The 13,598-nt window shown below is 44.6% G+C and overlaps 1 protein-coding gene across 1 annotated transcript in view; it reads left to right on the top strand.

Annotated features, from left to right (window-relative positions):
• The window catches only part of LOC138568611 (polyunsaturated fatty acid lipoxygenase ALOX15B-like), a 419,375-nt gene extending 409,046 nt beyond the window's left edge, over positions 1-10,329 (top strand). The window contains exon 14 of the mRNA XM_069646447.1: positions 7,130-10,329. Within this exon, the coding sequence (XP_069502548.1) occupies positions 7,130-7,309 (180 nt within the window). The 3' untranslated portion in view covers positions 7,310-10,329. The remainder of the gene's footprint in view (positions 1-7,129) is intronic.
• Positions 10,330-13,598: the final 3,269 nt, after the last annotated feature.

Raw genomic sequence — 13,598 nt, 5'->3', positions numbered from 1 at the left:
TGGGAGCAGGAAGAGGGCCAAGAGAGGCCGGCCACAGAGTGAAAAGAAAGGAGGGAGTGGGTGTGCCAATGAGGAGAATCTCGGTCTTACTGGCATTAAAGCACAGATAATTGGCGGCACACCACTCCTGGATGGCGGACAGACAATCAGAGATGAGAGAGGGAGAAGAGGTGGCTGAGGGTAGCCTGAAAATGAGCCGAGTGTCATCCGCATAGCACTGGAAGTTGGGGCTGAATGCGGCAATGTGGTGGGCATGAAGTGCCAGGTATTTGTTGAAAAGTCAGGGAGAGATGTTAGACCCCTGGGGAACACCGCAGGTAGAGATAGAGGAGAGGAAGGACCCAAGTTGAACCTGGGAGGGTCGATCAGAGAGGAAAGAAGTCAGCCATGCCAGGGCCTGACCAGTGATCCCCAGGTTATCACTCAGACGGTTGAGCAGGATGGCATGGTTTACTGTGTCAAAAGCAGTGGAGAGCTCAAGCTAGATGAGGACACAGGGGGTGCTGGAATCAAGGTTGGACAGCAGGTCTTGTTACGCTCACCTGGCTCCCACAGGGGCGTCGGTCGGACCCGGACAGCTGCGGTCACCACCCACGTGATGCGTAGTGCAGCGATGACTGACTGGATCTGCCCTCCTAATCTTGTCTGCTTAACCCGTAGAAATATTCTCCTGCAAGTGGAGAGATGGATTTAGCCACTTGTGGATTCAAGTGATGGCACCCCCACAGTCCTCCCCAACTAATCACCTCCGAAATGCCCTCACAGCAATCTCACCTTATATTCTTGAAAGATGAGCTCTCCATCTTGCGTGGATTTGTAGGGGCGCGTCGATTCCAGTTACTTCACTGGTTTGGAGGCTCGGGAGAGTTCCAGAGAGTATTGACTCTGAGGTTCCTGGTGAGGACCAGTAAGTATTAAGTTCATAGAGTTCAATATTTCCAATGTTCACTGTTGTTCCCCCCTTCTTTTCTTGTCTTGCAGCTGGCTCGTGAAAAGATGCCCTTGTGGCAGCTGGTGGCGCTCAGGTAAGAGTCTTTATTACCCGGCGCTGTCCGGTAAAGGTTGCACGAGGAAAACATGTTGTTTTGTCTCTCTTTACAGATGCGGCACATGAAAATATGGAGAGTCACAAAAGGATGCCTCCGGTGGTAAATCAGGTAAGTCTATGGTGGTAAGAATTATATTTGTTGGTTCCCTCGGCTCACCTTGTGGTTTTCTTTTGTCTCCTAGGTGCCGAAGTTCGGCAAAGAAATGATGGAGGCAGCGCCGACCCAAAGGATGCTGTGAAGACTGGTGAGTATGACACGGCGCTGCAGCTGGAGGTGCAGCGCGTGCAGAAATGATGTTCTTTACAGGTCCAGAGACAAAATGGATCCAGAATCTGGTGTGGAATAGAAATAAGTTTGTTTTTTAACCTTGTCCCTTTCTTTCCTCTTTGTTTTAGGAGCTCCAGATTCGAGGCGGACGTGGCAGAAGACTGGATGCAGGCCGCAGGCACGGTGAGTGTTACGCTGCTGGATGCATAATAACACTAAGCATGAGCTGCTGTTCGGGTGTGGTGTAAATAGCCTGCAAAGTAGTCCCAGGTAAGAAGTTCCCCAGAACCACACCCGAGTAAAAAATAGTCCCTGTAGAAAAATAGTCCCTTTAAGGCTTCATGTTGGATTGGAGTCATTTGCAGCATGGTCTGCCTGAGGTAAGTAATGACTATGAGCCTGGTGCCTTAGGCCCCGGGACTGATTCCTACTATGAGCCTGGCCCCTAAGGCGCCAGGACTGAACCCAGATAGCCCCTAGCCGGGGCTGCTGAGGTTTTATTAAATGTCTAGATGCCTGCTCCCGGGGCTGATGGGCTTGGTCCGGATGCCTGGGAGTAGGCATTATGACAGGTCTTCACGGATGTTCAGGAGAGCAGTTTCCAGCTTCTGGCAGCTCTGAAGCCAGACTGATGATCATGGAGACAACCAACAGATTCAGTGTGAAAAATTAGCTGGGCAATGGCCAGCTTCTCCAAGAGTGTCCAGGAAAGGAGTGATGGAGATTGGGCGATAATTTGCCGGGCATGTTGGGTCGGCAGAGGGTTTCTTAAGAAGAGGGTGCACAATGGAGTGCTTCAGGGGGGAAGGGAAGACTCCAGTGGCGAAGGAGTGGTTGCAGAAGTCGGCCAGGAGCCAGGAAGTCGATGTAGTCCTTGATGGTTTTGGAGGAAAAGGGATGAACCTGTTTTGACAAGACTTTCATAGATCAGACTTGTCTGGAACATCATGGCCCGATGTTGGCTGTTTATGACCTCTAAATCTACATGTCAGTTATTTTATTAATGCAATCTTATTAATCATTGAATTGAGGTCTCAAAAGTGTATTATATCTCACTTATACATTTAGGAAGAACTAAGGACTTATAAACATTTGATTATAAGATGTTTTGTCAGACACGCTTAACAGAAGATATCCTTGCTTTTAAATGATATGACTCAGGGTTGTTGGTCATAATCTTCTACTCTAAGCAGCCTCATAACAATTTGAATTGGGATTACTCATTACAACTTTTAGTTATTAGGCATCAACTTACAACCCATTGGCTCCTCTTTCCTTTTGTCTGGAAAGCTTTGGTTAGACCCCTCCACCAGGATGGGTTTTCTAGCCTGGTAGGGTACTCATTTCTGTCCTCTCCAATTCCCACTTTGGTTTCTCTGCCAATGGATTAATATTTAAGGAGAATTATGTTTCTGTTCCTGGACCATTATATCCCACTGTATGGATTTTCGAGTGACCCAACAATGAACAATGCCTGCTGACTGATCCGGGCTCTCTCTGCGCATATCGACGTCTGTGTCGGGGTCTGGTGGATCCCACTGCTGACACCACGTGTCATAGATGGCCCACCATATGCTTTGAGACTCAATGATGGTTCCAAGATCTTTGTGGCAAATGTTGTCAGCCGTAGGCCCTCCCTCTCGTTTCCCTTTGTGTTACCTCCCTAATACAGGAGTCTGTAACCCTGATTAGTGCTTCTAAACAGTAGTGCCTACTGTCTAAAAGGTCTTCTTCTCTTCCCTGGTAGAGTCTGCCTAAGACGTTGGTTGTCTAACTCCCTGGGTCTGTGCATGGGTGACATAGTAGATTAAAAATAGGATAAGCCCCCTTCCACAGCACGTGCCCGGTGAAGGTATCTGATGTTGGCCCAGAAAGCCCCTCTCCCCATTGTCTCTGGTGGTCTAGGGAGTCTCTCCCATAGTCCGGGGGCCCACCCATGGGCTTCTACCATTCCGAGGCACAGGTCATGAGTTGGGGCGATCAGCTGCTGTGGAAGTCATCTCATCTCCCTGGTAGCGCACGGCAGCCACGCATCCATGCGGCAGTGTCCAAGGATATCTCCCTATGTCGCTTCTTGGGGTCTTGACTTCTCTCAGTTCAGCAGCCACAATGTTCCCTCTACTGCTGGCTCCCTCTGCTGTCTCCAGCTGACATCAGCATGAGTTCTCTTGGAACCAAAACAGTACTCCTAAAACATCATAGTTGTGTTCTAGGAATAGTTGGTTAATGCACTAAATGCCTTATTAGCAGGAAAGGCAGGGTATAAAATAGCATTAGGCTGTATGCCCCAGTGGTATAATTCAATGCCAGCAACAGAAAAGCTGGAGACAAATTAAAAAATTAAGCAGACCTGATGAGCCATTAAATGCCATCAAATTCTATGAGTGCAGTGCACCAAATATAAATTCTGCTTTTGGTGTGAGCTATATTATTGGGAGATATTATTCTTAAAATGTGCCAGTAAACACGACACATTTCCTGTTAAGTAGTCAACTTGATTATTGAGCAATCAATTTAGCTAAATGTCTTCTTTGAAGAAAGATTGTGCAGTTTATAAAGACGAGTCTCCAGAATACTGCATACTGGCATAAAAGTATTACTAGTAGGAGAGAGCGGACTTATCTTTGGATGCGATTTTCTTTCAGACCAGACCTAAACAGTCATTGGACACAATCAGAGGTAGAAATGTAACAAAACAAGACGTGGAACTGGGATTTGTGCGGGGCTGCTAGCCTAGAACAATACACGCGATAAGGCATCTGGGATAGCCAAGTAGATAGCCAAGTGGGTGGCATAAGCAGTAGAAGGGCGTCTTCCAGAATTGGTTTTCCTACATTTTGCATTCTCTTGAAGTCGACCAGACGAAATCTTAAAAAGAAGATGATGGTCATAATAGATTTCAGTCGATGTGCCTGCTGCAAGGGTTTGGGGTATTTTTCCTGCACTGCACAGGGTATTCCACATTGTTTTTCTACTTACCAGCTCAGGCTCAGGAGGAGTCCAAATGAAGTGCTTAGCCGGAAAGCAAGGTGCATGTCAACGACACTGGGTGGGGTGCAATGTGTCTGTGTGTTTTTCCCTCTCAGTTGACATGGCAAGAGAGGTTAGTGAGGGCAGGAAGAAGGGGTGCGGACCTAAAATGGATCACGAAGTTGAATAAGAAATACATGCACCAATGGAGACAGTGAGACAACAGTAAAGTCAAATCATACATAAACCTAGAGACCATGCAGTGCTGGTTGTTATCGTGCAAATACTAGGCTCAGAAGACAAAGCCCCAGAAAAAGCCCAGACCTTTTACAGAACAGCTGCTGCTGAAACCACCCACTCTCTACTGGAAGAAAACCTGACAAGCCCTGTACTATGGGATACCATACCTATGTACCATGGGATACCGTACAGGACCGCAGGATGACTAGTTGTGATAACCAAGTGTTGCTGGTCCGAGGAAGCATTTTCTCCTCAAAATTGGCAACACATCAGCCACTTCTAACTCACTCCCACCAAACAAAGCATGTGCAGATTTGTATGTCTTATGCAACGCTCAGAAATCACATACAGTCCCGCTATTAAGCTTGGCCAGGCTTGCTTCAATGGTCCACAGGAACCAGATCTACAACAGAAATGGAGTAACAGGGGCACGGTTGCCTTGATTTTTCAGGAGCTGTTTTGTGTTGAGCATTCCTACATTCAGATTTAATCTGGCGCTGCCAGACCAGGGTCAGAAAGAATGTGATCACCTAGAAGGGAAAAGCAAACCGAACTGCCGTATCCTTACACGAACAGATAAAACTCACACTACAGAATTATTTTGGCTAGGGTGGAGTAGCCACCTTTCAGCCACAACAAATAAGGCTGAAAGCTAAAAACAAGCCCTTTAAACACTAGTAAAAATATAGACTATCTGAATCATACAGATTATCAAAAGCCATGGCAGACACTGCAACATGACCTTCCTAATGATCGTGCTATGAACATTTCCCCTCTAGTAGTAGTAGTAGTAGTGCGTCATTTGTATAGCGCCTTTCCTCATTAGTATGGTCACAACGTGTAGGTTGAACACCCTCGGGGACCAGAGTCCAGGTATGGAATGTTGAGGCGGTGCTAGTATGCGTGTGTGCATATTGGCCAATATGAAGATATGAAGGGGTGGCTAAGTCCCTGCCTGACACCCATGTCGAGATGGCGGGTGGTGAGAAGTAATCTAGAGAGGTTATGCAAGAGCGGGATAGTCATTATGTGTGCAACTACCGAGCTACTTTGTGTTGTGAGCAGAAGCTGCATTCTTATGGCAGAGATGTTGTGTGAAGAGTCTTCCAGTGGTCTATGGTGTTAGGTGCAAGCAGGTCGGTGGCCGTGTCTTCGGCTAGAATCCCAAATGCATGGAGTGTGACAAGGTACAAAACATTGGTGGCTAATTCTAAGTTACCTAGATCAGACATGTTGGCTACACCCCAAATCACCTATGTTGAATCAGAGGATAAATTCTACAGACGCTTGGATTGGAAATGCTACATCTTGGCTAACGTCATAATTCTTCTAAGTGCAGTACATATTGGCTAACCTACACGTTTCCTTTAAATAGCATAATGGCTTACCATCACAATTCTTCTAAGTGCGATACATAGTCTTACCTTCACCATTCTTCTAGGTGCAACATATTGACTAACCTTCACAATTCTCTAACGCATTTCCCACCCTCAAAATCCATCTATGTGCAACACATTTCCCACCCTCAAAAATCCATTTAAGCGCAACACATTGACAACCCTCAAACATCGATCTAAGTCTAATGCATTACCTACCCTCTGTAATTCACCTGGATGCAAAACCCTGTCTGTCCTTCAAGGTTCTCCCTGTCCGAGACTCGGGCGACCCCTCTGACTCCTTTGTGTGCAACATCCTGGTCTCTTAAGCTGAGGTTTAGTGTCACCTCCAACCTAAAACCTCACACTAGTTCAATGTGCCTTACAGAGCTTACCCTTGGGATCATTCTGAGTTTAACACATTGCGTACCTCAGGTTAGGTGCAAGTAATGGGAATGAGGAGTAGCATGGTTTTAGCAGAGCACAGTAATGGCTGCGCTCCCCACCCATACCACCTTACCTGTGGTGTTTGGTCCTGCGTCCATGGTCGAACAGGGGCAAACGGGGAACGGGAGCTGCCTAGGCGGGAGCTGTCATTTGCTGTAGCCTTTTAGCCGGCCACCCGGGTATGGCTGCCCTTAGGAAGTTTGTGAACTTCAAGTATTCCTGTAACATGGGGTGCTGTGCGGCCAATCCATATTGTACTGGGTGGGAGGAGGGAGTGTAGGGGGCAATTGGGGCGGGTGGCAACTCCAAGTACCTCTTCCACAGACTATGTTAGTTGCTTGCACACTACAAACTGAATCAACTCTACTGTAGGAGCAACAATCATGTGGTGACTATGGAAAAAGGTGGGAAGGTCATAGAGAGAGGGATCCAGCAGGGTTAAAGCGAGTGTGGAATCCTTAGAGGTGCATTATTAGAAGGATAACTACCTGATAAGGAGTCCTGCGGCATTACAGCAAGACTAGAAGTGGGTAAGACTAAAAATCCAGAACTGCTGTGGTTAAAGCAAATGTTATGATATCGGATGGAGAAATGTTAGGAAATTGTGATTGGACTGTGCTAAAGTTAAGCAAAGATTATGAATTGTACATTATAGAGTCCAAAAACAGTCTTCATTGTTCTATAGTTCGACTGCACTATGAAGATTAGTTTTATTGCTTTTGTTTGGGCAATATTTTAAGAAAACAATATGACATTTTCTGTTGTTTGTCTGTTTTCTAGAGACCTCTCGGCACATTCCCTGATATACATTTCACGGAGGAGGAGCCAAAACGGTACATCAGGGCCTTCCAGTCACGTCTGTCTGAGATATCCGCAGAGATTGAGCGCAGAAATGAATCCCTGCCTCTCGAGTACTCCTATCTGAACCCCAAAGTGATGGAGAGCAGTGTATCCATATAACTGCAGCAAGCCAAGTATTGCTTAATTTGTCAACAAGCTCACATAGTGCACAATACCAGTAAAGCAGTAGCTCATGTCTATTCAGTTAACCATGCACCTCTTATAATTAATAGCTGAAAGTGAATATTGAATCATAATGTGAGAAGATATTCTTGTCATTGAATAGGCATATTGTCCCAAGGTGGCTCAACAAAAAAGTGTTGGCTCAATGATAACATTATAAGCGAGGAAGATCAAAAAAATGCTTGAACATGAGTGGCGTAAAAATCTGTCCCACTCACATTGAACAAATACAAAGAATCTGTGCATGCTTTCAAAAAAGCTATTTTTAAAGCAAAAATGGAAAATACAACTTATGAATTGACAATGCTAAATCCAGTTCCATTGAATTGTTTAAAATTCTTAAAGAATTTGAGAATCATACCTCTTCATTACCGCCCATCATTAAAGATTTGGCCTGGTGTCTGACTATACAAAAACATTTCTGACCAAAACAACTGGTCACCAACTAAAAATTGTCAACCAGCAGCCTTTTTTAACATCTAACAAAAGTCAAGAGGTTATCACCACTACCACTGGGAACAATAGGGACTCCTCGATTCCCAAATTTGACTTTTGTGATTGCTCAGAGGCAGATGTTGCTGACATAATTATGAGGCTCAAATCTATATATAGAAGACTGATGTCTCATTGACAGATATCCAAGTTTGAGGTTCAGAAAGAATCTCATAACCTCTGGCTCCAATGGGTTTTGGGAATATTTGCACTTCTTATATTTTGGTCACTGTGCTTCACCCTCCCAGATTCTTTAGAATGAAGCAGTACTCATCATCATGTTGACAGATAATTGTTCATTCATAATATTTTCAAGACTGATTGTGGCGTTGTCTCAAAGATTTTCAGGACCTGTAGCCTATTTGTGGTCCGACCTCATACCTCATGATCTTTGGCTCTGTAGGATGCATAGAGGTATATCCCTTGTGGAAACCTGCAACTTAATCGGACTTTTGGGGCACTGACTGAAATGAAATTGAAGGACAAACATGGAGGTGACGTTTTCATATCTAGCGAGAACCATCATCGACTAGCTCTATTTGATCTTATCTTATGCACCCAGAATGGAAATTAGTTTTATAAAAAAAAAACAATCACCTTCGTTATATTTATATGTATTTTTGGATTAGGTTATGTACAATATGTGTCTATTGCAGGGAAAGAACATTGTAAATCCATAGGGTTGGTCAAAAATATTGAGTATTATCTGCATACGATAATGTGGTTTATTGTGTCAAAAAGTGTCTGAGGAAATGCCCTTACTAACCTATACAGCGTAATCTATCTGTAGGATGACTAGCAGAGCGATGCTAAAATGCATCTTTGTCAGAGGCCATTTGGAGTCAAGATTAGTTTTGAGCTGCTGGAGCTTCACTCACTTGTCAAAGGGGACTGCAATTTTCACAAACCTTGTAATCTTGTTTGAGTTCGGGAACATAAGGAACTTAAATAGGTATGCATATATATTACATACTCCTCAGCTGTCTTCCGTGCAAGTCCGGGCTTCAGATTGTAATTTTTCATGATACACAAGAGAACACTGTTAGCGTAGGTTCTGCACTGAGATCCAGTAACTGTTTTGTTTATGTAAAAAGACCCCAGTGTTCCCATAAATGATAAATAATGCACTCCAATAATGCACTCCAAGTCACAGGATGCACTCCCAATATGTGAACTGGGCATGGACAAGGTCGAGTATTCTCGCACAATATGTTTTGCTATTCCTTCAGAATATGTTATGTAAACATATTCTCAGGGAATATTTTGATGAAGCTAGTGGAAAATGAAACAAACAATCCAGGGCCAGAGTTGAGCTGAGGAACCAAGCATGCTGAATAGCTGACTCCATGCTAGTCTATGGAAAAGGGAGGGGCTATTATTGCTCTTTTTTCTGACCTGGGATTTTGCCGCACAAAATTGGATTTTTGAAGGCAGAGCTTCCAAAAGATTCTCTTTTTTGCTTTTTGAGAGACCTATCGTTTTTCATGGAGCTTTATATGAAAGCATCAAGTAATTAACCACAGCAGATCAAATCCATTGAACTATCTTATTTGAATTTGGCTCATGTTTGCATCATGGTTATCCAATTGACACCTAATCTCTTTTAAGGCTTTTGTTATAGCCATTAGAGACCATGGGGCCTCATTACAGGTGTGGCGGTTTTCCGGAAATAAGGGTGCTGGTAGCAACGTACCAGCACGCTTTCTGGACCGCCACACTACAAATCTGCCTGCAGGGGCCATTGCGCCCGGCAGGTCTGACATGCCTGGCACAATGGTCCTGGTAGGCAGACTTGTCACAGAAGCACCGGCATCATTAGCAATGGTGCCAGTGATTCTGTCTGCCCACTCCCATGGAGTCCTATGGGATTTGCACGGGAATGAGGAAAAATATTTTCCAGCGCCCAACTCCCCTATCTGCCGGGACTTGTAATATCCCGGTGGCACCGGGATATCAGAAACAGGAAAAGTGTTACGAGTCTGGCGGGTTACCACCGGACTCATAATGAGGCCCACGTGATGGGTTTTCGTAGGGTGCCTTTCCATTGGATTTGCTATTTTTAGTGCTTTTTGGGATTGTACAACTCAAGCTTTTCTACAGCTTCCGGCTGACAGCTCATCTTCCAGCTCTCATCTGTCACAGAGGGGTGGTTTGAGATATCACATTTAGAAAGGGAAGAGGTATTGGAAGAGTTACTGAAAGAAGTATTACAAGAGACAATTCAATTGAGGGGTCATTGATCTGCATGAGGAATTTTAATGAGAGACAATTAGCATTCAAATTGCCCCTAAGAAGCCTTTTTGATTTGATTGATTTATTATAAGTAGGGATACAGGGTAGGAAAATGATAGTAGTGTTTTCTTTAATAAGCATTATTATATTGACTGTGCTATGTTTAATTACAGTGATGCTTGCTTTGATTTTTTTATTACTTTTTCTTTTAATAAAAATAAATGAACTTTGAAGGAGAGTGTGAGTGAATTCATTGAGTGTTTTTAATTGAGAATCTTTTCATGAACATATGTGCATGTGGATTAAGTGTGTTGCATCGATTTCTATTACAGTATATTGTTTTATAGTATATTGTGCATGTTTTAAGTAATGGGTTGGTAGGAGGTTTACCAGAAGTCCCTATGTAAATTTAATTTACATAGGTAAATCAGTCCTGTCTATATGCGTGAGGGTTGCTAGCCCACTGCAGAGGTTTGTCTACTCTCTCTTTGATGCTCAGTGACAGGTTTCTGCTTTTCTTTACCTCTATACCTACCACAACCAATACTGCGGAGGTCCAGCCTCCCTGTGGGTTGGAGAAAAGGCTCTGGTTGTAGAGGTGATAAAAATCACATCTGCTTGGTGTTTAGACTAAAATCCATTATCTGCTGGTTGACAATGTTAGGTCTTCTTTCGATCGAAGGCTAATAAGCATGGTTGCTTTGATTTAGGAATCCCAAGCGGGACCCAGTACTTCTTGGTGTAATACTTTGTATTGAGGTTGCACACTTCTTGTAGACCACAGTTTGGCTTTTTAGGATGGCAAATCAAAGCTCCATGTTGTTTACTGCTTTCCGGAAGGTCAGGAGTTCCTCTAATGTATGTATTCTCCTGGAAAGTGAATTCCAGAGTTTTGTTGGAATGTATGAAAGGCTGGGTCGCCATATTTTATACGGTTTGGTTTAGAGATGTATGGCATTTCGAGATCTCGATCTGTAGATGGAGATTCTTTCGTGCAGGAATTCTGCCCCTTTGCCAGGAAGTGCTCTGTAAACAATGCAGAGTGTTTCTTGACTGGAAGCGTAGGGGTGTTAGTGCTCGTGTGATATGCTCTCGCTTGCAAAGTCTGAGGAGGAGTCTTGCTGCTGCATTATGTAGCTATTGCAGTTTTTGGGTGATGTAGTTTGGCATTCCAAGGCAGATGCTTTTGTAGTAGTCTATTCTTGACATGAGAAGAGCGATGATGGCAAGTGTTCTGTGTGAGAAGATGAAAAAGGGTAATATCTGTTTCATTGTAAGTAGATGGAAGAAGTATTTTTTCCCTACTACTTCGACTTGGGATTCTAGTGGTAGGTGCGTGGTCCATCCGAATTCCAAGATTTCTAACACTTTTGGATGCTTGCGGTCTGTTTTCCATTTGTGTAGGCCCTGTTATATGCTATTGAATGGAGAGGTTATTGGGCTTGATTATGATCTCATTATGGACCGGGTTGAGTTTAAGGCTTGTTGCTGCTCATCGTTCCACTCATTTATGAGAATCAGTTGGCAAGGATTTTTGTTCTGTATTCGCTGGTAATAATTCTGTGAAGGATGCGATTTCGCTTTGTCAATGATTGTTTTTTTACAAATTGTCAAACTATTACTCACCAACTATTGCTTCAGGCTTCAGCTAAAGGGTGTGTCAGACTATAGCCGCCAGTAGGTATCCCACTACTGAGAATTTTAACTCTTTTGTGTTACGAGTCTTTGGATTTCAAGTTCATATATTTTCATCCTGACATTCGCAAATGCCATAGAGGTAAGGGCATAGGAACCAGTTGGAATGGGGGGGGGGACTTTTCCCTCCTACTTTACAGGGGGCAGAAGGTAGACAAGGGTCTTCATTATAAGTTTTGCCGTGCTGGTAGAAGTGCTGGTAATACCGTGACCAGCACTTTTAACGCACTGCAAAACTACAAGTTTGCCGGTGGGGGTTGTTAGGGAGAATTCTCATTCTATGGCTAATTTCCCTTACCTATGGAGACCCCCAGCAGCTTTGCTGGATTTGAAGGGTTTGTTTCTTTTTTCCTGCTAAGAGTGAGACTCTTTTTCCCACTCGTAGGCATTTTTGCTATGTATGTTCTAGGCTATATTTGTGTTTAATGTCTATGGGATTTTCTCACCCCCATAGGAACCATCTTTATTCACTTGTGTTACACAGCACCCTCCGTGCAGTGACAAAGGGGTTTCGTAGCGACCCCAAAACATAGACTCCATACCCTGGGACTGACTACTGTCTCCCAGGGCATGTAAGGTACCGTACAGTCCCTCTCTCCAAAGTTTCTGGCTGGTGGCAGTGGTTACTACCGTATATATTCGACCGCAAATATTTTCCTATGGGATTATCCCATTGTTCGAGGCTACCACATTTTCTGACAGCCTCTAACAAACCCCCAGTTTATTTTAATATTAACTTTACTCCGGTAGGTTTTATTTGCCAGAACTTTAATATAAATTCTTTCTCATGTCTTTCTCTAAACTCCTAACCCAGGTCGGGGATCCTTTGTTCGTCATTTTGGCGGGCTTCTGCCGAGAAGCCCTCCTTTCGGCGCCACTGAGTCTGGGATGGGTCCGATGTGCGGGAGGGGGCGTAGGACCCCTGGATAGGGTTGCCTCAGCAACCCAGGTCGCACTCTATCCTGGTAGGCTGGAGGGTCTCCCGCCAAGATGAGCACTCCACTGTGTGAGCGACAGCTAGGCTGTATGAATGGGGATCTTTTTGCATAAAATCAGGGTCCTGAAGACTGGAAGAGCAAGACGTCACCACTGGAACTAAGAAGCCGACGAGGCGAGAAGCCAAAGACATCTGCAATGACTGAACCACAGGTGAAGCCCTGCTGCAGCGTCTTACCACTTTTCTCCACACGACGAGAGAAGATCTTCATCTGCAAGATCCTTCTTCCCTTGAACTGGTGGGGCCAACCAGTTTGCCAATCGCCTTCCCGGACCTGCCTTGGTCGAATCTCCCGTACCCTGTACTCGGAGGCCGGATAGCCAGGCACCAGTCCACCCGGACCGCAATTTAAAGGAGCGTACTATTTATTTGTCGGGCAGCACCGCGGTTGGTTTCATCACTGGGTAGTGCAGACTCAAACCTTCCTCCACGACGAGAGCCTCTCTTCCTCTGCTGGATCACCCGAACTGCAGGAACTACCAGGAACAACTGCCACTGCAGTAGCCACTTCTTCATTTAAAGGTACATTGTTCCGCCAGGCCGCCCTTTCTTCGCGGTAGCACTAAAGGTGTTTTAAATCCTTTACCTACCTCTTTGGTCGGCCGCCCCCTCTCTCTTTACATTGTTGTTTCAACTTCTGCATCCACCTTTTCAAAATCGTTAACCAAAGACTTGACTGCAGCTACAAGAACATTTTGCTTCTGGGCCCTTGCCCTGTACCACTGACTGGCACAGGCCTACTGACTCTGGCTACATTTGTTAGAACTGCCTTCTTTAGATTGATTTTCAACTAGAACTGTGTTGGTGCAC

This window comes from Ambystoma mexicanum, chromosome 1p, assembly GCF_040938575.1.
Source record: "Ambystoma mexicanum isolate Mex_15411 chromosome 1p, UKY_AmexF1_1, whole genome shotgun sequence".
NCBI classification, from domain to species: domain Eukaryota; kingdom Metazoa; phylum Chordata; class Amphibia; order Caudata; family Ambystomatidae; genus Ambystoma; species Ambystoma mexicanum.
The sequence above is the reverse complement of the archived record's forward strand: the minus strand, read 5'-3'. Positions and strand labels throughout refer to the sequence as shown.